This window comes from Alternaria postmessia, assembly GCF_024291825.1.
Source record: "Alternaria postmessia strain BMP 2775 chromosome Unknown scaffold_4, whole genome shotgun sequence".
NCBI classification, from domain to species: Eukaryota; Fungi; Ascomycota; class Dothideomycetes; order Pleosporales; family Pleosporaceae; genus Alternaria; species Alternaria postmessia.
The window spans coordinates 178,522-201,746 of NW_026260077.1; the positions used below are offsets into that span (position 1 = coordinate 178,522).

The 23,225-nt window shown below is 51.0% G+C and overlaps 6 protein-coding genes across 6 annotated transcripts; 1 reads left to right on the plus strand and 5 right to left on the minus strand.

The window, feature by feature from the left end:
- Window positions 1-458: 458 nt before the first annotated feature.
- J4E82_001090 (uncharacterized protein) lies at window positions 459-1,863 on the minus strand (the record flags this gene model as incomplete). The annotated part of the gene is made up of 2 exons (XM_051727407.1): window positions 459-1,523; window positions 1,579-1,863. 2 exons carry the CDS (start codon window positions 1,861-1,863, stop codon window positions 459-461), a joined length of 1,350 nt encoding a protein of 449 aa, XP_051592720.1.
- A 1,382-nt stretch (window positions 1,864-3,245) lies between these two features.
- On the minus strand, window positions 3,246-6,821 carry J4E82_001091 (uncharacterized protein; the record flags this gene model as incomplete). Its single annotated transcript, XM_051727408.1, has 3 exons — window positions 3,246-4,905; window positions 4,957-5,806; window positions 5,909-6,821. 3 exons carry the CDS (start codon window positions 6,819-6,821, stop codon window positions 3,246-3,248), a joined length of 3,423 nt encoding a protein of 1,140 aa, XP_051592721.1.
- Window positions 6,822-13,468: 6,647 nt separating this feature from the next.
- On the minus strand, window positions 13,469-14,375 carry J4E82_001092 (uncharacterized protein; the record flags this gene model as incomplete). The annotated part of the gene is made up of 3 exons (XM_051727409.1): window positions 13,469-13,564; window positions 13,616-13,999; window positions 14,052-14,375. 3 exons carry the CDS (start codon window positions 14,373-14,375, stop codon window positions 13,469-13,471), a joined length of 804 nt encoding a protein of 267 aa, XP_051592722.1.
- A 1,058-nt stretch (window positions 14,376-15,433) lies between these two features.
- On the minus strand, window positions 15,434-16,369 carry J4E82_001093 (uncharacterized protein; the record flags this gene model as incomplete). Its single annotated transcript, XM_051727410.1, has 1 exon — window positions 15,434-16,369. The coding sequence occupies one exon, from the start codon at window positions 16,367-16,369 to the stop codon at window positions 15,434-15,436; it is 936 nt and encodes a 311-aa protein (XP_051592723.1).
- A 1,450-nt stretch (window positions 16,370-17,819) lies between these two features.
- J4E82_001094 (uncharacterized protein) lies at window positions 17,820-21,561 on the plus strand (the record flags this gene model as incomplete). Its single annotated transcript, XM_051727411.1, has 5 exons — window positions 17,820-17,827; window positions 17,917-18,065; window positions 18,113-18,142; window positions 18,250-20,975; window positions 21,025-21,561. 5 exons carry the CDS (start codon window positions 17,820-17,822, stop codon window positions 21,559-21,561), a joined length of 3,450 nt encoding a protein of 1,149 aa, XP_051592724.1.
- Window positions 21,562-22,091: 530 nt separating this feature from the next.
- On the minus strand, window positions 22,092-22,589 carry J4E82_001095 (uncharacterized protein; the record flags this gene model as incomplete). Its single annotated transcript, XM_051727412.1, has 2 exons — window positions 22,092-22,389; window positions 22,459-22,589. 2 exons carry the CDS (start codon window positions 22,587-22,589, stop codon window positions 22,092-22,094), a joined length of 429 nt encoding a protein of 142 aa, XP_051592725.1.
- Window positions 22,590-23,225: the final 636 nt, after the last annotated feature.

Genomic DNA, 23,225 nt, shown 5'->3' on the forward strand with positions numbered 1-23,225 from the left:
CTTGTGCTTGACAACTGGCAACAACGATTGCGACGGCAAGAGCGATGACAGAAGTGCCTGTTCACCCTGTGCCATCATTAGAGATCACAGTAATTGCATCGATAGCTTCACGTGGAAAAAGGGCACGTCTTCTCGGTGTGTTTCCTGTTATCAGAAAAAAAGAAAGTGTGACTTGAAGAGACCGTGTGGGCAGTGCGTCAAGTATGCTGAAAAATGGAGAAATCAGGGTGGGTGTTATATTCCTCCGAGTAACTAGTGCATAGGGGTGGCCAACTGGGAAGTCGTCAAGTTAGTAGTTTTATGGATTGTTAGACCAAAATGTACGTGTGTGGGTGTGTGCCATGCTACAAGTGTTCAGCGAGTCATAATCACCCAAGACACCTAAGCATAGACAAGTGGCGGATGCAATTGGTATGTTGCATCTACGCGGTATCACTAAATCCTCATATCCAACTCGTCTACTTCTTCTCTTCTAGCGTCAGACCCTCAATAGCCTTGTCTCCGCCCTCAGTTCCAACATCGACCTTGGCCTTGTCCTCACCCTCGACATGTCCATCTGGCTTGGCCTCTACGTTGCGCTTGGGGTGGAAAGTACCCTTGTTCTTGACCTTCTTCTCCTTCTTAACGACAGGTGGTGGTGGGTAAGCCTTTTGCTCAATATCCTTCCATGCCTGGTTAGCCTGGAACTCCTTCTGCACTGGCTCCAAAAGCGCGTTGAGTGCTTCGGTGACGGCGGGCTTGAGGTCTTGAGGTGTAAGGATGTCGTTGGAGTAGTCTTCTTGCATCTTCTTGATGTCTGTGTAGGTGAGGGGCTCGGCGTCGCGGCGCTTGACAACGAATTTGGGCTCGCCGTAGATGAGGTGGCCGGCGGGAAGGAGGACGTATTCGACGAAGCTGAGTACACCGTTGTCTTCGACAACCTTGGGTGCGGCGTGGGCTTTCTTGAGCTTGCGCTTCACAACGTCCGCATCGTCTAGTACGTCGATCTTGGAGTCGGGGTCCGAAGAGCTCATCTTTCCTCCTTGTAGACCGGGAACCATGGGGTTCATCAAGTGTGCGCGCTCCTTGTAGCCGATCTTGGGAAGGACATCCTTTGCGAGCGCGAAGATCTTGCGCTGGTCTACACCTCCAAACTGGACGTCTACATCGAGGTACTGCTCGTCAAGGGCCTGCATGAGTGGGTAGATGAGTCCACTCAGAGGCGCATTCTCTGTTTGCTTGACAACCTCTGCGCCTGCCTTCTTCGCCGCCGCCTCACTTGTTATACTTGCAAGTCTCAGAAGATCCATGGTGTAGTCTGAGTTCAACTCGTAGCTCGATCCTAGCACAAACTCCAACTTGTCGATTGGCACCTTGACGGCCTTGAGCAGTGCGGTGATGGTGTAGCGGTAGTACTCTGCGCGGAACTTGACGAGCTCGATTGGAGCTTTCAGGTTGTCGAGGAAGCCGTGGATGTCAGCGAGGAGGATCTTGACGTGGCAACCTGCCGCGAGGAATTGCGCGAGCTTGAGAATAGGTACGAACTAGAACATGTGTTGTCAGCGGTGCACGCGACCATATCTCGCGATGTGTACATACGTAACCGCAATGAGGTCTTCCTGTTGTCGCAGTACCCCAGTAAACCTTCAAGTGCCCTTGCTTCTTCAGCGCCTCGTCCATGATCTCTGGGTTCAGCACCTCGGCCAAGTTGACCTTGATGAGCGCCATCTTCTCTTCCTCAGACATGTTCGCACCAGGGTTGACGAACGACGCCTCTTGAGCTTTTTGTAATCTTGACTTTGCATCCTTGAGTTGCGCTTGTGCTTCTTCGATCCTCTTCTCAATGTCAGCAATCTCCTGCTGGATCGCCACGGGGTCTGCCATGGTGTCGGCCGTGGTGGGGTACGAGGGGCAGCTGTTGTGCCAATTGACTTGAGACGGAGAGTAGAAACTAAGTGCAAGTATCACGAGAAAATGGTCGAGCAGAAACAGCGATTTAAGGCCGTTATGCTAAGCTCAGCTGAAGTGTACGGGTTGTTGGTGAGTCTTGCGCCCAGCTGAATGAGTCGTTGCGGGGCCGGAAACAGTCACCAAAATAACATTTCCAGGGTCCAGCTTGCCGTGCCACAGCCATGTGGCGCCTGCACCTTCCTCCAAGTAAGCTCGGGTGAACTCTTCACAACATCTCACAACGATGATTTCGGCTACAATGTTTGCTTACGCCAAGTCTTTAAAACATTGTTCCTTCAGCTCCTTGTCCATTATGCGCCTAACGTGTATTCTACCGCCGTGTCCGATCTCCGGACGAGTGCCCCTTCGTTTCTCAACTCCTAGGATACCAACAAAAGATGCCTACAGTCTCCCATTTCGCGCCAACGTAACAATACATAGGCATACAGACGCTGTGAGAACGGTGATGTAACAGGTATCACCATGGTGTTATGATCGTCTCGGAAGCAATTTCTTAGCTTTCGCCTTCCATCTGCGGGTCTTCGTCGAAGTTTCCTGTCCATCTTGGTCAAGTTCAGTAGAACTTCCCTGGGGCAGAAAGTCCTTCGAAGCCTGTCCCTGCGAGGAACAAGACAAGTTCTCCTCCGAAACTTGCCAGTCCGTCGATGATTCGTCCCCGCCTGGTGTCGTTTCATCGTCAGCAAATACCGAGAGCCATCTCTCGTGGATATCCTCGTCTACTGTACATATAGCTCTACACGCTGCCAACCACTTGAACGTGTTGGTCGATATAGGTTTCCCGAGCTTGCTCTCGTAGTGGCGACGTACTTCCTCCGACATCATTGCTCCGCGACTTCTGAGTAAAGCTACAATGCTACCTTGTTTCAAAGCGTCACGCTCCAGCAGATCGATCTGCACATCTTCAGCACAGCCATTTGGATGCACCCAGGAAGAGGTCAAGCGATGAGTCGTATCGCCACACCAGCTGTCGCATAGAAAACATACGCAGCAGAGCACGATGCCGTTGTGTGAATCGCATGAGCTACAAGAAAAACATATTTCGTTGGCATCAATGGACATATTGCAAGCAGCACATTGCCCCCCAGGGTGTTCAGGTGTCATGTCCAAGGATTTTGCCGAGGGCATCGCTTTGTATTTGAACAACCCGAGTCGCATGTGCTCCTTGTGTTCCGAGCCCTGGACAGCCCTTTCCAGTGGCGTGATGGTAGTGTCTGAAATTGCGTTTACGTCGGCACCGGCTTCGATGAGAGTGCTGACAATGTCAAAGGATGGGCACCAATGCTGTTGGTCATGTATTAGTCGGCTTCTAGTGCTCCTGACAACTGATGATAGGAATTACTCACGAGTGGTGTCCAACCAAATACTGTTCTCGGAGTCGGATCGACCCCAGCTTCAATCAACTTGTTTACGACGGCAACATGGCCACCGGAGGCGGCTGTGTAGAGGACTGATACCCCAGCGTAATCCGAGGCATTGACGTTGGCGCTGCAAGAAACCAGGATCTTTTCGACCTCATCGTGATCGGGTAGGAACAGAATGCTGGTCCAAGGAGTGTAGCCTGCTTTGTCTATCGCATTGACATCGGCACCATGGCGGATCAAAGTATTGACCATATTGACGTCGTTGCGACAAGCGGCGCGGTGTAACGCAGTGCGGTCTTGAATGTCGCTCGTGTCAACCGAGACATCCCCATTCAACAGAATCTCGAGAATTTTCTGATGCCCTCTATCCGCAGCGACTAAAAGAGATGTTTCTGCAGCGTGTGACCTTCGTAATTCAGCGTCGGAGATTAATCTCTGCACCTCACCCTCGTCATTATTGAGAGTTGCTGACAGCAACGATACCGGGTCGTTGGTATGTGATCGTGACCTGAACGGATTTCGGTGTTTGTGAGGAGTTTCTGCAGCTTTTAGGAGATCAAGCGCAAGTTTGATGTTCCCTTGACTGACAATCATTGCAAAGATGGTCTGTCCAGAGGGCTTCTCAATTTCGACTTGTGAACCCAACTTGACGAGACTTTCTGCGACATCACTGTGCTTCCATTCAATCGCCACATTCAGAGCTGTTCTTCCGAAATTGTCCTCGACAGAAAGAAGCTGACTGTCTACAGCTAAGCGCTGTGTAGTATCCAAGAAACCCATAGCAGCCGCAACATGAAGCTTTGTAGCACCGTCGCCAGCGAACATCTCTTCCTCAGAGTGCAGACGATGCTGTACCATGATTACATTTAGCAGAAGAAGGCATCGTTCATCGTTTAGCAAAGAAGCCAGCTTGTCGCAAAGATCCGCACTCTTGGTGGACATGGTGTTTCGTTGTAAGTCTCTCGAAAAGCCGCTATCTTCAGAAGATGTGAGGCTTTGGGATGTCAACCTCCGCACTGGATGTCCTAGATCAGGCTCAGCGTGAGCCATGTAGGTCCTGACGTGATATCCCAGATATCTGATGGCATCAATCGTGAAACCCCGGAGGGGGTGCTGTTTGATGCCTAAACCCAATGCCGATGCCGCCTTGATGTGCGCCACACACATCTCAGCAATGTCGTGGTGTGCATCAGGAAAGTAAGTCTGTTCGTTGCTTTGGAAGAATTGCAAAACATCGAGGTGAAAAATGGAGACCTTTTGCGTCGCTTCATCCACTAAGACTAGCCCATCACACAGGGATGTCAAAAGCGACTCCGGTGCAAGAAGATTTGTGTGATTGAGGTTTGGATGTTGGAAGTCGAGGCCGATTATGTAGAGGAGCTGCCATGGCGAAAGCGTCCATCTTGCGAAGCACACCCAGGTTAGGATTTTCTTGGTCCAGTCGCGGTCCGAACCATCCCATCTGGATTTAATGCGTCTGAAAATATTTTGGTACATCTCATGCGGTGGCGGTAGATCATCTACGGTCTGTTGGAGCTCGTAAGGCGTACGGACCCTCAGTAACATTTCCATACAAAGCTTAGCAGCGGCAAAACTGATCACGAGTTAGCACGCGTTGCAAACAGAGCAAGACTAGACGTCCTACGAGAACATCGCCTGTCGAACAAGAGCCTTCTCAGTGATAGATCTCTGTCCAGGCTTGGCCCGCTCTGCTTCTTTGAGCAGGGCGGCAAAGGTGCTGTTCTCTTCCACTTCCTTGGCGAAGTACAGTTTTACATCATGCTCGTGCGCTCGGATATGTAGACTGAAAGAGGTTCCGATAGCGTCTCGTATCGCGTCCATGTACCTTGAGACAAACATGATCTTGATGTTGGGTGGCAGATCTTTCAAGTACTCGATCGTGCGGTGCATTTCTTTCTCGCCCATCTCATCCAGTCCGTCGACAATGACGTAAACATCGTCGAACATCAGCTTGCACAGATCTTTCAGATGGCCAACAACTTGTGAGCTGTCTAGGAGCCTTGACATACGTAATCTGTTTGCCTCAAAGAACTGCTTCGAAGACGCTGGTACGTTGGGGAGCTGTTCTAGCAGGGCTCTGGTGAGCGAAAGAATCAGAAGCTCCGGAGTGAAGGATTTTTCGACTGTACTGTATTTATTCAGCATACTAATGTACGAATACGCGATTCCAGTACGCCGCGGATGAGGTTGAGATGGCGAGCAGAAGTGTTTGCGTAGGTGCTCGATTACCTGCGAGACAACAACAGTCTTGCCGGCAGCGGGGTGTCCGTAGGCCCACAGCAGACGATCATGGGTAGAGACAGGAGCTTGATCCCGCCAACTACGGAATGTCACTGAGGCAGCTTCATCGGATTGATAAAACCACTCGGCTGTAGTGTCTTCCAGAGGTTGCTTCTTGCGGATGTCACGATGTTGATCTTCAGAGCTACAGTCAATAAACCAACGAAGTACCTTTTCTTGCTCTGCTTTACTATCTGTAGCTTGCGTGAGTAGGGTTACAAAAAAGCACTTTCATTAGAAATACACAAACAACTGCAAAACCTCCATAGGCCCCGGGGTAGACGTGACAGACTAACCTTGAATCTCCATCTTCTGAACCGTAGCAGGCGTAATCTTACTTAGAAGTTCTCGTGCAAAGATTGCGGCGTTCCCTGCTGCGTATGATCGCCAAGCATCGCCCTTGTGGGAGTCACTGTAGTCCGATATACCTCGAATAACCAGAGCTGCTCGGCTTGCGTCCACGCCCGCTGCCTCCATCTCGATACACAGGACGCTCTTACCGCATCTCCTACTGATCTCGTCCCGGTATTCGCCATCCTGAACTACTGCGTTCCCAGTTGCAATTCTTCCCTGGTGGAAGACGAATTCCTGTACGTCTTCTTCTGTTCGTAACGGTCGGCTGACGACCTTGGAATGCTCACAATCTTTACAACCATCCCCATATACGCCGCTGTGTTTGTAGTTTGCTTGATAGAGCTGGTCTTTCTCCAGGCCCGGGAAGGCGAATTTTCGCCTATGCTTGGAGTTGACCAATCTGTCTCGATGTTCGTGGAAAGTGGTCTTTCCCATCTGGTGATCGAGCATAAGCTTTCCCAGGGCATTGAGAAGCACTCTGTCTGGCCTATTGATCGTTCCTAGTACTTCGAAGTGTCCATCCGTGTGCCACCTGCCAGCGTCGTACGCTACACATGCATCGCCACCATCGGCAGGCCAGCCGACTACCACATCGCCGAGATGCAGGTTTTCCATGGGATCTTGCGAATGTGTGATTTCGGGAACGCCGCCGCCGATACCGACTAAGATGGCCATTCTGAGGCTCGAGAATGTCTTGAACATGGCTCCAGTAACACGGCCAGCATTGACATTGCCGGTAAGCCCAGGTGGACATGTTGCTATTACTACATTGTGACCAGCGACAGAGCCAAAGGTGTAGACATTATCGTCGTAAGAGGAATCATAGTCCGGGGTATCGTGATCTTCGTCTAGCATAAGGCAAGATGGTAGCATTTCCAGATTCGACACAGGTGAAATCCAGGCCACATGATAATCCTCCCTTTGCAACTTTTTCCGAAGCATGTTTTGATGGGACAGGGAGTAGAATTGTCAAGAATCGGTATAAAACGATGATTTGGATGTTGCTGATGGGTATGGTGACCCGAGGTCGAACTTCTTTCTAGTATCAAGGTAACCCTCAGTGCAGCCTTGGGAAGTTGAAATGTGGATCGATGTCAGTTACAAAAGATAGCGGCTAATGTTCATTAAGTAGACCACACAGCAGACCACTAGCGTATTGGAACCCGGCCCTCACGCATACATGTCGTCGATGTCTCTCCCAGGTTGAGCAGGGGACTGTGCGCATTTGCGGCAACATAGGAGTATGAGCTGCCGACTTGCCAGGTATCGATTCGCCAAAACGCGTAGCCACTCCGTTTCAATTAACGAAATATGGCTCAGCTGAGGATGCATAACTTGGTGGCGCAATTGGCCAGCTCCTGAAAGGCTGAGAATTGTGGCAGCATGTTGAAGTGAGCACCTTCCCAAGTGGGCGCGATGTGTTTGCCATACTTTTGCCTTGCGGTTGCCTTAAGCTGACAATATCCTGGCCGACCCTCTCCCCCGATCGCTTTGCCACCACAAGTACGCCTAGTAGATATTACCCTTGCATCAGAGACGGATAATGTTCAACGACGACTCCATCATACGACTTTTCAGATCGTGCTTTTAGGAAAGTACTGGAACCACAGTAATGCGGAAGTAGCAAGAGTCGAGATGGGAATCCAGACAGCAGAATAGGACGCAACCTTAACTCGGTGATAAGCTACTTAGTCAACGTACAATGTTGTGAGCAACAGAGGCAGGGGCTAGCCACATGCATTGATTGGATCATAGTGATGGCAGGTCTGGAAAACGCCCAACTGCACGACCTATATCCGGGAGACGCGATAGGTCGCAGAGACCAGGCTGTGTTTCGACCAGGACTGCGTATGGTACCTTGTAAGCGCTGTGGCTCTTCAACCGGTGAGTGCTATCCCCGGCCAAATAGCATGTTGTAATGACTAGCGCATGCAGCAACACCCGGTGCTTTTTACTGTACAGTTGCATCATGATCTAAAGCGAAAATGGATTTTGCCTGCATTCTTACTGGCCACGGATAATTCTCTTAGTTTGCTGTCGGGAAAGATGCAGATGTGTAGGTTCCAAGCGGACTCGACTGTCAAAATACTATGTCCCAAGCGGGTTGCTGCATCTTCTTTTCGGATGGCTTCATGAGTGCGCGGCTTCTTTGCTACTGACGAAAAATGTCTGCAGTATTCATGGTACGTTCCTCCATAACGATCGCTCAACCTTGAACTGGGACGTTGGAGACAAATACCGAAAGTACCGCAGCATAGGCAGCTACCACTGCCATCATCTCAAAGCTAGAGACCTTGAGGAAAAGCGATACCAAGAAGGCTAGCAGAATGATGCAGACTGAAATGACAACGAGCTGAATGGTTTTCGATGATTCGTGTGACAAGATAGCCAGAGGAGCGATAAGGAATATGGCAATTAAGGCTGCTGTGGTGACGCGCCCAATGATCTCGGCTATCATGATCGTGTTCTGAGTCGACCACGGATGTCGTTTCCGAGAAGAAAATGAGTTGTGACTTTCGGGGTTGCCTTTGGACTTTCTTGACAACCTCCAGTAACGAAAGGCTCGCAGATATTGATGAAGCCAGCGTTGGAACGGATCAGTTCGAGTTCGGGATCCAAGGTCTACCCGGAGCAGTCTAGTCTTGTAAATCTCGTAAAGACTTATATCATCCCTCAGGCTGGACTGCTTCTCATCATCAAGCTGCGAGAAGGTTTCCATGTTCATGATGTTATTGAAGGCAGCGAGCGCGTCGTCTGTCTATCCCTTAGTAGACTCTCTTTGCTCAGAAGAGATTGGCACGAACCGTATTGTTTGATGAGGTCACGCAGTTTTATGATGAATTCGTGCGTGATGACCTCTTCAACTTTCGGGGTACTGGCGTCCCTGATACTGTGCTTGAGACCAAGACGATCGGCTGGTGACGGACTTAGATCTAGGCTCAGGCCAGCTTGGTAAACAGTATGGTCCATCTCAGCGATCTCAGTCTCAAGCAAGCGCAAGTTCAGTAGATGTGTCGTTTTGAAGCGTCGGAATCCATGTAAGGTAAGATTGCCATCGGCAGTGCTCGATGCCCAAGCCTGTCGAAATGCATTTGTGTGAGATAGTGGTTGCTGGAGCTCAGCCATCACGGGTTCATAAATCACAATCTTCTTCTTACCACGGAATGGTGGCCAACAAAGGGTATCAAGCAAGTGAATGAGAAGGACAAAGACACCGTGTGGCTAAAGCTGAAAAGATAGTCTAAGTGATATTATGCATCTCATAGCCAGGAGCTAGCGCTTGTTAGTGACGTCACAGCGCTTCCGAAATGTAACACTACAGCCTGGTCATCAGCCTAGGGAAGAGCAAATCTCAAGATGGCGCAGCGCGTAAACGCCACCACCTCAGAGATTCAGCTACTCCCTTGATCAACCACTGCGCCCAGCGACAAGTGCAGCCGCTCAATATGCTTTGTGTACGTCATGATCAGGCAACAGAATAAACAAAGGTGAATGGTACCGACTGTCTCACAGATGTGAATGCCGAGGAAATACTTTTCAACTCTCAAGGCTTTCTCAGTTTCCCAGGAGCAGGTGTCGGTCTGGGTGTTTCATGGCAGCTGCTTGCCTCGACTCTGTTCGATGCCTTACATGGCGATGCATCCACTCTATCAACGCCGTACTCAAAGCCCGAAGTCTTCTCTCGCCAGGCAACCCAATGCTTAGATTGGAACTGTTGTAAGTCGTTATTAGACATAAAAGCGAAATTCGCAATGGCGACTGCATACACCCCTTTCGTCCGAGGCGCAGATCGTAGATGGAGAGCGCAGCACGCATGCATAGGTTGGCCGGCTGTGGTCAAAAATCCGCCTAGGAAGCTAAACGTCAAGTCTAATACGACTGTACACATGACAAGTACCACTGGGGGTTCTTCAACGGGCCTGCCTTGGGCGATAGGCATGCTAGAAGAGATTGAGAACGCAGTCCTGATAGTCCGCAATGGCGATGGCCATAGAAATGTGCCTCTGGGTGGAGAAACAAGCGACCTAGTTGGCAGGTATTTGATCACTGGGGAGGCGCCAGCAGAAAGATTTCTGACGACAAACTCGTGATGAAGGCTATGTAGATAAAGCTAAGTGATATCATCCGCAAACTCACTGCAGTATATTAATGGCACATTGATAGTCCGAATATCAATAACAAGAGAGCATGCAAAACAAGGATACAGCAGTGCAGCTCAAAGTGCATCTCCGAGAGGTGGTTAAGAACCTAGCTCAGGGTATCTACAATACCACTACTTCTCCACAACCATTCCTTATCAAGCTCTCTCCACCTTCATATATACAAAAGGAGAGAAGCGATAGTATGAACACCAGCCAACGCACCACTGCCCTTGAAGCCGGAAGCGGCGCCAGTGAAGTCGGGTAGGGCGCACCGTACCGACTGGGACGGCGATGCCACAGCCGATAGGAGCGACGAGGTATCCAGTAACGGTGGGAGACATACAGCTAGCGGTGGTGGACAAACCCGGGACCATGAGGGTCGCAGAGGGGCCTATGGTTAAGATGGTGGGGTGAACAGCGAATAGGGAGTCGACGCCGCCACCAATACTTACGCACCCCACCGGGGCGCCGACGACTAGATAAGAGTGGTCAGCGTGTCCTCAGTGTATCGCTTTGCAGCCACAGTATGTAGCTGTTGGTACAGTATGCCATAGATACTGTCAAGGATAACAGATTACATGTCTCGCGCGCACGGAAAGCCGTCACCATCGAATCATAATACCAGTACTACCTGGATATTCTTTTCCTATTGGTAACAGCCAGTGCCTCCGGATAGAAAGGCGAACATACTAGGTGGAAGGAGATGCAGTCAGGCTTCAGGATCGGTTCAGGAAGGGGCTGCGCAATGGTCCTTCTTCTCGCCCCCGCCCCCACCTCTGCATCCTTCTGCGTATATATAGGTGGTGGTCCATGAATTTGAGATTGGAAATCCTAGCTTCATATAAAGTCATGCATCACAAGTCAGAAGAAAGAACGATGGTTTCCACTGAGGAAACGAAACTTTTCCACGAGAACCAGCCTACAGATCGCAGTCTTATCCACCAGTTGAGAGGATGGTCCTACGAGGTTCTTGCAGTGCTAGTCTCAGTATCTAGCTTTGCAGGACTCGTCATCGCGTTGCGAGAATTTGATGGTAAGCCACAAGAAGATTGGAGATACAAACATGTTACACGAAATACGATCGTCGCCGCAATTGCTACCATTGCTCGCACCTCGCTACTCGCTGCTGTCACCATATCGATCAGTCAGAATAAATGGACGTGGTTCTCACAGCGGGCGGGCAAGGCACGACAACTGAAAGACCTCAAAACGTTTGATGACGCTTCAAGAGGGGCCATAGGTAGCCTTCGTCTACTCGTCATCACCAACTTCCAACAAATCGCATCTTTTGGTGCATTAGTTGTCGTTTTAGCTCTCGCTTTCGACACATTTGCGCAGAACGTTCTGGGATATGAGTTCCGGGAAGACCCCCATTCAACCAGAGTGGTGGGAGGAGTCCCGAGAAGCGAGGTTTATGGCCCTACGTACTCCGTCAGCATTCCGAACTGGTTCGCATTTGATGTCCCGTTTCAAATGAAAGCTGCGATATCAAACGGTGTTATGGGTTTGAGCACCTCCTTACCAGCGCCTCTGTGCTCCACCGGCAATTGTACATGGCCCATTATCCCAAGTCTGGCCATGTGCGGACAATGTGTCGACATCACGACAGATCTGCATAAGAATTGCAGCGATACTGCGTATTGGTGTACATACTCTCTCCCCGATGGTACCACCCTACAGGGACCCAAGCCTGGTACGTCTACGGAGGAGCTCGCCCATGTTGACCTGAATCTTTTCAACATATCCGCAACGACAGCAGATGTGTACAATCAAGAGCATCTCTCCGCTGCACAGAAGGGGAAGATATATGCTGGCCATTTCAGTACAATACAGACGGAGCTAAAGGAAATGAATCCAGGGGATGGTTTAGTGGCAACGCAATGCGACCTCTGGTTTTGCGTGCAGACATACAAAGTCTCAATTCAAAACGGCATTGAAGAGGTCTTCACGAAAAGCGAATGGAGCACAGCAACGCCTTATGAGCTAAACTTTACATTAAGTCCAGGTAATGCAGATATGATATCTGTACGAAACTTCACAGATATCTCCGATCCAGCCATCGATTCCGATGCTGTTTACAGCGTGAGCTATGCAAACGCGCAAGCGATTAGCTTAGCGTTCAAGAACCTGGTCAGTGGCTCAGTGGCTTGGAATGGGCATTGGGCTGCCTACATGTACACCTCCGACGGCACGCAAAGCATCTGGCAATCTCGGCACAACTTATCTTCCTGGATAGACACTGTAGCATCTGGGATCACCACTGTTATCCGCGATAACGCTACTGTGGCTGATCCCGAAGGATCCGGACTTAAATACGCCGGACATGCAACGATGACTAAGTCGTTTGTGAAAGTGCGTTGGGCCTGGATCTTGTATCCCAGTGCTATGCTTATCATCGGTATTCTGCATTTCTTGGCTACAATCTGGCAGACTGCCCTCTGTAAGACCTATGCATGGAAGGCTAATCCTATTGTTCCCTTGCTGTTGAGGCTGGACATGGCCAACGATGAGGTGGGAGGAATGGATGATGGGGGGCGCATTCCTAAAGAGATACTGGATCAGAAAGCTTTGTTATTATGTGACGAGGGAAGAGGGTGGGCTTTATCCACGGACTATCACTGAGAAGATCTTGTTCTGAAACGCTCCTCAACGGCAGGAAGCAGTGAGGGTTATACAACACGCTGGCTTCACTACCTACGTAGTTCGCCGACCTCGACGCCTAACACGAAAGGCTTGACTCACACCATGAATAAGAAATGTGAATAGAATAGTCGTCACCATGGCTTCCGGCCTGGCTTAATAGCTTCTTGCCAGAACCGGTCTGTCTCATTCTTGGTTCTTGCATTTGAGATCTCAAACATAGTCATGCCCACAAACTTTTGTCCCACTCCAGTAGTATCCTTCTCCTGCATTAGCATAGAAGATACCTATGTAGAAGGAAGATCCTCAGATTTACCCATTTTCTCTGCTATGCGAGCATAATCTTCCTCGGAGCTTAGATCAAAGTAAACACAGCGTAGGGGAAGTGGAATGCAGAACTGGCATAGCGTGAGTACAAATCTTCTGTCCAAGCTAATGGCAAGCTTAGGCACAACAATGAATTAGACGACTAAGCATCGCAAGAGGAGTCATTTTCGGTAAACAAGTGTTTTCTGTTCGCATATTTAAAGGAGTGTATAGACAAGAAGTAGACAAGATCTAAGGTGAATCCACAAAGAAGTAAAACCAGTAACCAATACCACCAATCACTCAAAGAATCTAAATCGCGCCGTCGCTATGTACGTTGAATTAATGCTGCCATGCTCTCATATCACCATCCGTTAAGTTTCTCTCAGCTAAGTAGTGTATGCCTCGGCCAGTTTAGTACCCGCACTTGGCCAAGCAGACCTTGACGTCCTGGACGAGGTTTGCCGGAAGGGTCTTGGCGAACTTGTCGATGTCCTTGCCGTTGATTTGCTGTGGCGTGTGTTAGCTTTAGCTGTAGTATATTGCATGTGTAGAGCTTACAGTGGCGTTCAGGGTAGCGTCAACCACTTGAGGGTTAAGGGCAAAGAAGTTCTGCGCAATTTGACTGGTACCTGGGTCCTCAGAGTTGAGAGTTGCCACGAAAGTCGCATCTTCGCAGTTGTTGTTGAACTGGTAGTGGATGGAGCCTTGGGGGAAGACAGTGCCGTCGAACTTGTGGAGGTAGCCTGCGACTTCTGGGTTCTTCATGGGTCCAACAATAGCATTCTCTAGGACGTAACCAAACTCAAGGTTGTCACCTTCGACGAGGGTAAGGAACTCCGTGGCCCGTGGATGCACGTGAGGAGAGTTGATTCCGCAGGGCTTGAGGAAGCCGACAGTGGTGCTGATACCAAGGCCGGTAAGGATGGGGAATTTCTCGATGTTCTGAAGCAAGAATTGGTATAGGTCATGGTACTTGAGGCAGTATTAAACTTACAGCTTGAACCGCAACACCACCGGTTGAGCCCTTGGGCGGCGTAGTAGTGTTGCTGAACGTGAAGACAGTCGCCTTGCGGAGATCCTTTCCAGTGAGGAGCTCTGCGTTGTCCGGTGGTCCTGTAGTCAGGAGCTGCTGGAAACGCTTGACAGCGGTAGGGGCTGTCAGGAGGGCACCAAAGTTGACAGCCGGCGAAGAGGCTGCTGCTGGGGCAGCAGAGCTGGCACTAGCGACCATATCTTGCCTTGCCCCAAGACGCTGGGGAAGGGCCTGGACGGCACCGAGAGCGAGCGAAGCGACGATGACTTTGGTGATGGTGAACATGATTACTGATTAAGAAGCGAAGGCTTGAATAAACAGAAAGGAAACAAGGAGACAGTGGAAAATAGAGAGGAAAAGATGAGACTGTAGTATGGTTTCTTGGTTGTGAGTAAGGAGATGATTCTTTCACTGGTGGCCTACGATGCCTTACTTATACCTACATGATTGTTGTCTGTCTTACTGGCACGATCAGCTTTCCTGAACGGAAGCCTCAGATCCGTCGACAGCAGGATGGCTGTACAGCACGGTGTTGTTGCGTGCCGACTCATAGTGTGCTTAATCCGGAGAGGGAGCTGGTATGCTTAGACATCGCGGGGTCAAAAATATCCATTGGTTGGGATCCAAAATTGGTTCGACTACGTTTTTCGGCCTGTCAGCCTGACAGCGGGAGCGCTGACGGGGCGTGGGCCTTCTAGGGGCGGTGTATTCTGAGCGCTGCGCGTGCGAAAAGACAGTACAAGAGGGGGAAATTACTTCCTGCTCTTGTATATGCTGATGAAACTGAAACACTTGGAAATGAAGCTGAGCGTGCGAAGCAGTGATGATGCTTGCTGAATCTGTGCGTGAATCCCAAATTAATGAGGCTGACGACCTTGCGCAGTATGAGCAACACTCTGTCACTGAAAGAGTACCTAGGTATGCGCCTGAGCATCAAGGACGGAAGTGTGACTATCCGCGTCCTTTGACAGAGCGCGTTGCCTGGCAGTCGGCGGTGCGTGAAGTTGGTCGCGTGCGAGTGGTCGTCAGCTTCCGCTTGACGCCTGGTGGGCCTTCAGTTTACTTGAGGCTGTCTAAAATTAGCCCCAGACTGACTCGCAATGCCAAACCATCTCTAAGAACAAACAAACGAGAACGAACGCTAGTCAAAAGAGCAATCAAATTTCGCAATGCATGTAGATTTGTCATACGTTATGTCGGACGCTGAGCAATGTGCAAGCAAAAGTAGATGCATTCAAAAAATCATACGCTACGCTAAATTCACAATTGACACCAAGGTTGTCGCTCACAAACACCCTCAAACCAAGGAAAGAACAACATAAGGTCGTCAAAATGGGCTCTAGTTACGTAAATCGTGATTCTGACACCTGTTCGGACTCAGACTCGACATCCATCATATTCTGCTCCTTCCAGAACGGGAGTTCATCCAGCGTAAAGCCATCATCACTAGGAATGGACGGCGGACCCTTCCAGTGTGGCACCGTTGTCCCTTCATCGGGTTCTTCAACTTCCGCGATATTATTGGTATTTGAAACGCCCCTATCTTCGAAGATGAGTGAGCCCCTTCTAGGCCCGCGAACGCGGCGTCGCAGGCGGCGAGCGTTCTGGTCCAAGTCGTCGAGAGGGTCGTTATCGGAGTAGTCGCTGTCTCCTTCGACGCTCTGGCTGTGGCTGCGCTTGAAGATGCCTGCACTCCATCGTTTCTTCTTTTTGAGATATATGCGCTCCCTTTCCTCGTCATCTGAGGAATCTTCTTGGAGTTGCAACTCATTCATTCTCGCGAATATTTCTGCTTTTGTGCCGCTTCGATCGCTTTTTGCGTCTTCGAAATGGTCTGGTCGTACAACCTCTACGTCACAGTCGTAGCCTGGATCGTCATCCAGTTCTTCGAGTACAAACTGGGCACTCTCTGTCCGGCGCATTGGCCTTTCATCTTCTTGTTCACATTCTTCATCCGACTCGTTGTCCTCGTCAAATTCGCTATCAGTGTCAGATCCTTCCAGAGTTGTTGCTGGGTAAGCACGGTCAGACTCTGACGATAGACGAGAAGATGGCTCGCATGACTGTGGCCGGGTGAAGCTGAAGTGATAGTCGTGTCCGGTCGGTTCGATGTACTCCAATGGAGGTGTCTGCACGAAGTTGCTGGTGCGCCTGTGGACCGGAGAGGTTTTGTATGTAGGGAGTGGGAAGCGACTATGTGTATCAGGAGTGGGCGTCATGGGCGGTGATTGCAGATGGCCGTTGAGCGCGGCGGCTGGCGGTTCGTGAGGCATTGCCATTGTCAGGAGGGCGTCGTGGTGGTTTGACGGGAATGTTGCGTCAGGCTTGCTTGCAGCCAATTGCGATCGCGTACGTATCGATGATCTCCTCTCGTGATTATGCTGATTTCTTAAGGAATCAAAGTCCGACAGACGTGTCTAATCTTTGAAATACGGAAGAGGAGTTGCGTCGACTGTATCATCCTGGAGGTGGTCCGGGAGTGTTTTACTGGGATATCTGAGCGGCGAGCTCGAGCGGAGAGGTGGAGAGTTTTGAGAAGGCGAACCCTGCAACGCCTTGGCTTATCGTGCAGGTGGAATTGGAGTACTATAGGCCGCAATGCAGGAAATGTAGCTCGCAGATCGGTAAAAGCCACAAAGTGCAGGTCAGTTCGGGTGCGACGCGTCAGTGGTAATCGAATGGGAGCACAAAAGAAGAAGAAGAGTACTGGAGGAGGTATGAATTCCCTGCAGCGTGAGAAATGTGTGCGGGCTGTCGCCAATTATCACCTGCGTTTCAGCAATGAGCTGGCCGGCCACGGAGCGGGTCTGCAGCATTGCTGCCCTTTCCATGTACAGCATCGCTTTCCATCCTTGACTCCGATGCTCGTGGTCGCGAACGATTAGTCGCAACAAAGACTCGGGCAATCTACCTTGCGTCAGGCTGGATGGATGCCCAATGAGGTCAGCGAGCAAAATTGTCCTGCACAGGGCGGGTAGGTAGTGTTGGCACTACGATGCCAGCTGGCACACGGAGTCGCATTGGTGAGTTCTGCGGGGCATCGTTGCAGGACGCCAGACCAGGGGAGCCGAGCCACGCAGCAGAGGCGAGATTGGGATGAAGCAACGTGAAAGAGTGAGGCTCTGCTTGCGGCAGCTAGTGTGGAAACTCGACGTTCGCTTGAAATTGAAACATGGACCCGACGCCTTCAGAAGGAGTTGGAGCGATGTCTGGCAGATCTCACGTGACTGTGGTGGGGAAACCGCGCTAGCGACCAAGACAGCTAGGCTGTTGATCGGAATGTTGCGTGGCATATCGAACATTAGCAACAGCAGCTCAAGGAGGCAGCAGTACCAAACATAATAGTCAACACCGTGTTTCTTTCTCTTTGCCGTATACCCGTATCCCCCCGCGCTTGCTGTCTCTTGCATTGAGGTCACCATAGACGACAGTGAAGCTGCGGCTTCGTCTCCAATTCCGCCATGTCTTCCTCTCCCTCAATGTTGACCAAGGCACGCAGCTCCTGGCCCATGCGACCGTATAGCTAGCTAACTGAGCGCAGTTTGAGTCCAAGTCCTCGCGTGCGAAGGGCATTGCCTTCCATCCCAAGAGGTACCTTCACCTGCTCTGCCGTACTCCCCTCCCCGCTGACCGCTTTCAGGCCATGGATCCTCGTGTCGCTACACTCGTCGACTATCCAACTATGGGATTACCGCATGGGCACACTTATAGACCGCTTCGAAGAACACGATGGGCCGGTCCGCGGCGTCGACTTCCACAAGACGCAGCCATTGTGAGCATTCCTCGGACAAGTGAGGATGGCCAACAACATACTAAGACTGGGCAGGTTCGTGTCTGGCGGTGACGACTACAAGATCAAGGTCTGGTCGTACCAGACTCGGCGATGTCTCTTCACATTGAATGGCCACTTGGACTATGTCCGGACCGTCTTCTTCCACCACGAGCTCCCGTGGATAGTGAGCAGCTCCGACGATCGTAAGCGCATGCAGTGGGTCGGCAGGACAATGGCTAACACGGAACAGAGACCATTCGTATATGGAATTGGCAGAACCGTAAGTGCTACCTTCAACTACCTCATTCGGAACAAAGCTAACATTGACAGGCTCGTTGAGTAAGTCACATCGCAAACCCTCGCAGAAACACACCTAACCCTCCGAAGTATGTACCATGACTGGCCACAACCACTACACCATGTGCGCGCAATTCCATCCTAAGGAAGACCTCATCGTTTCCGCCTCGCTCGATCAGTCGGTTCGAGTCTGGGATATCTCTGGGCTCCGGAAGAAGCATTCTGCACCACAAGCCATGTCCTTTGAGGATCAGATGGCACGCGCGAACCAAAACCAGGCGGATATGTTTGGGAACACGGATGCGGTCGTCAAGTTTGTTCTTGAAGGCCACGACCGAGGTGTGAACTGGGTCGCATTCCACCCTACACTACCATTGATCGTTTCCGCTGGTGACGATCGCCTCGTGAAGCTGTGGAGGATGTCAGAGACAAAGGCATGGGAAGTTGATACCTGCCGAGGGCACTTCCAGAACGCGTCTGCGTGTCTGTTCCACCCCCATCAAGATTTGATACTGTCTGTTGGAGAGGACAAGACAATTCGTGTATGGGATCTCAACCGACGAACCTCCGTCCAGTCTTTCAAGCGGGAAAACGACCGCTTCTGGGTCATCGCGGCGCATCCCGAGATCAACCTGTTCGCTGCCGGTCACGACAATGGTGTGATGGTATTCAAGCTGGAACGTGAGCGACCCGCATCCGCCGTCTACCAGAACAACCTTTTCTACATCACCAAGGAGAAGCATGTCCGGTCTTATGACTTCCAGAAGAACATCGAGTCCCCATCGATGCTGTCTCTTAAGAAGCTTGGGAGCGCTTGGGTACCTCCACGAACGCTGTCCTACAACCCTGCCGAACGCTCCATTCTCGTCACCTCTCCAGCCGACAGTGGAACATACGAGCTGATCAGCCTTCCACGCGACGCATCAGGAGCAGTGGAACCGACAGATACTAAGCGGGGCTCCGGTAACTCTGCTGTCTTCGTGGCTAGGAACCGATTTGCCGTCTTCAACCAGTCGAACCAACAGATTGACATCAAGGATCTCAGCAACTCGACTACCAAGACCATCAAGCCCCCGCACGGAACCACCGACATCTACTTCGGCGGCACTGGCAATCTGCTCTTGATCACCCCTACCTCGGTTGTACTCTACGACATTCAGGCCAAGAAGAACCTCGCTGAGCTTTCTGTCAATGGCGTCAAGTACGTCGTATGGTCGTCCGATGGACTGCACGTCGCATTGCTGAGCAAACACAACGTCACCATCGCGACAAAGAACCTGGAGCAAGTCAGCACTCTCCACGAGACAATCCGCATCAAGAGCGCAATTTTCGACGATACTGGTGTCCTTCTCTACTCTACACTGAATCACATCAAGTACAGTCTGATGAACGGCGACAATGGAATTGTACGCACGCTCGAGCAGACAGTATATCTGGTGAGGGTTAAGGGCCGCAACGTGTACTGTCTTGACCGTGCTGCGAAACCGAAGATCCTCCAGATCGACCCCACCGAGTACCGATTCAAGCTTGCCCTGGTCAAGCGCAACTACGATGAGATGCTCAACATCATCAAGACTTCCAGTTTGGTTGGACAGAGCATCATTTCTTATCTCCAGAAGAAGGGCTATCCCGAGATTGCTCTTCAGTTCGTGCAAGATCCTCAGACGCGGTTCGAGCTCGCTATCGAGTGCGGAAACCTGGAGGTGGCAGTCGAGATGGCCAAGCAGCTTGACCGACCGAAGCTCTGGCAACGATTGAGCAACGAAGCTCTCGCGCATGGTAACCACCAAACTGTGGAGATGACTTACCAAAAACTGCGCAATTTCGACAAGCTATCCTTCCTGTACCTCACCACTGGAGACCAGGACAAACTGAAGCGTATGGCTAAAATTGCAGAGCACCGTGGTGACATGACGGCACGATTCCAGAATGCTCTCTACCTAGGAGACGTTCAGAACCGGATAGAGATGTTCCAGGAGCTTGACCTGTACCCCCTCGCGTACGCCACGGCCAAAGCTCAAGGTCTTGACGAGCAAGCACAGTCGATACTGGAAGCTGCCGGAGTTTCAGAAGAGCAGATCAAGCTTCCCTCGATAGGTGCACCTCTTGCGCCTCCCAAGCCTATTGTACCTACGCACAAGACGAACTGGCCAACGCGCGCAGCGTCTTCGACTGTGTTCGAGAAGGCTCTCCAAGGCGAGGTCGAGGGCGTTGGATCCGATGAGCCAACAGCGAACGGCTTCGGCGACGAAGATCTTCTGGGCGATGCTGAGCCCACTAGTGCCGCGGCTGAGCTTGCAGGCGACGAAGATGACGATGTTGGTGGGTGGGACATGGGCGATGACGGAGACGTGGAGGCAGAGGACGATTTCGTTGAAGTTGAGGGTGCTGAAGCAGGCGCCGGAAGCAGTGAAGCAGACTTCTGGGCACGCAACTCACCTTTGGCAGCCGACCACATTGCTGCAGGTTCGTTCGATACTGCCATGCAGTTACTAAACCGACAAGTCGGTGCTGTCAACTTCGAGCCTCTCCAGGAGCGCTTCCAGGAGATCTACCAAGCGACACGGACATACCTGCCAGCTACACCAAACATGCCCTCGCTGGTCAACTACGTACGGAGAACAGTAGACGAGACAGACTCGCGCAAGATCCTGCCCATCATTCCACGCGACCTGGAGTCGATATTGTCGACCGACCTCACCGCTGGCAAGCAGGCTCTCAAAGAGAACAAATTGGAGGCAGGTATTGCCGCTTTCAGGAAGCTGCTACAGCTCATCATGGTCAACGTCGTCTCGTCGCAAGCAGAGTTGTCTGACGTAAGTTCTGCCATTGTGCATTCAGTCGACGTATACTGACATCATCTAGGCTAAGAAGGCAATCAACACGGCCACGCAATATATACTTGCCATGTCTATCGAGCTCGAAAGGCGCAAGCTTCTCAACGGTGCTACCGACGTATCTGCCCTATCTGATGCCGACAAGAAACGCGCTCTCGAACTGTCTGCTTACTTCACCATTCCCGAGCTTGAGGGTCCTCACAAGTCGATCCCACTTTCTGCAGCCATGAACTTCGCCCACAAGAACAAACAGCTTAACACAGCGCTGAACTTCGCCAACGCATTGCTTGACCGCACCGGAAACGCAAAGATGAAGGAGGCGGCTAAGCGTGTCAAGACGATTGCTGAAAGGAATCCCAGCGACGTCATCGAGATTGACTTTGACCAATTTGCCGACTTTGACATTTGCGCTGCCAGCTTCACGCCCATCTACAGCGGTATGCCATCGGTTACTAGCCCGTACAGCGGCGCCAAGTACCACGCGAGGTACAAGGGTACTGTTTGCAGGATCGACGGCATCACCCAGATTGGTGCTCCTGCTAGTGGACTGAGGTTGGTAGGTTAGAGATTGGGAAAAGGAACGTTTAGGTGCCCGAGGGCAGCATTGCAGGATTGTTTGAAGGTGTATGCTTAGCGTGTTATGCTCTTTTACGACATCTGGTGTTGCCAGTTGGACGGACTACTGAAAATGGGAGATGGTCGGTACCGTGAATCAATCAGATACATGCAGCTTTAGAGTTTGAGAACAGAGAGATCAAAATGTCATGACCAAGTGTAACGTTCAATCTCTCATCCTCTCTTTGGCCAACATATGCATTGAGCAGCAAATGTTCACGAATGCGGGTTTGGTAAAAGACATTCATGGTCAGAAAATTCTGGGATGGCTTGTATTTGTACATTGTCCATTGATTAAGGTATACAAGAGAAGTGCATTAAAACATAAGAGGTATCGAGCGTGTGCCACTCCGTAAAACCGACCGTATTCCGAATTCCTAAACGCCCATCGAGCCCATCTCATTTCGCGTCATCGCAGGATGTCGTCACATGATCCTCGTCCATATTCCGTCATCCCTTGACGCCTCGCGCACAATCTTCTCAAGCTTTGTGTGGTGGCGGGCCAGGCGGTGGCGCGTACCCTCCACCATATGTAGGCTGGGGAGTCTGAAGCTCAACACCGTTCTGCTGGCCGTAGTAACTGCTATTCGCGCCTCCGCCACCGTAGTAACCGTTGTTGTTGTTTGTGGCAGCAGAGTATGGCGGTGCAGGTTGCTGCTGGTTGCTGTAGTAGAGTGCGGCGATTTGGTTGTTGTTGTAGGCGCCTGGGCGCGCGGCCCAACCTGTGCCGTAGAAGGGTTGGCGACCAGCTTTGCGGCGGCGACGAGCTGTCAGGCAACTAAGAGTGTGTTAGATCATGTTGCGATGAAGCTGGTAATGCGTTGATGCATAGAGGTAGAGGACTTACGAGCATAGTACGAAGAGAAGTAAGAAGCCCACGACGACTACTACGAGGACTACCCAGCGTACCCAGTTATTCCATGCTGAGTTCCCGCAGCGGTAGTAGCCATAGCCTTGGCGATAGCATGTTCTAGACATTGCGTATTAGAATCCGATTGTTGGTATGTTCGTGTCGCAAGTATCGATTGATTATGATGCGCAAGTGTAGAGGAGGGAAGGCGCAAGATGTGAAGTTGAAGTGATTGAAGTTGGAAACAAGAGGAAAAAAAGAGGAAGGAGACGTATTGTTGTATGGGCCCCGAGTGTAAAGATGCCGTGATATGCGGCGGCAGTCTGGGCGCAGCAACGTTGTGACGTCGTCTGTCGCAAACACACCGGCCTTGACCAAGCCGATCCGTTGATCCACCAAGCTTGCTTTCCCCAGAATAATAGTGCTACTGCGTCGCTTATGACACGCGACTAAGCTGTTGGCACCGCCACTAACAACAAACGATGAAAGAGAAGATAATGATGATGATGGTGATGAATCGCGCAACACGTACCCGTCGTCGTAGTATTGTCTACTTTGTAGATGCATGATTGTAATTGCCAACCAGCTATCAATCTGTCAGGTGAAAAGATATGTTACGTCTGTAGGGGTCCGAGATGGAAATGGCGAAAGGAAATCAGAGGTAACGATGCAGAGCAGAGTAGAGAAACCGAACAGCAGGGTTTCCGAACAGCTCTTATGACGATATACGCTCGAGAGGGGAAAGATGTGACCAGGGCTCAGCC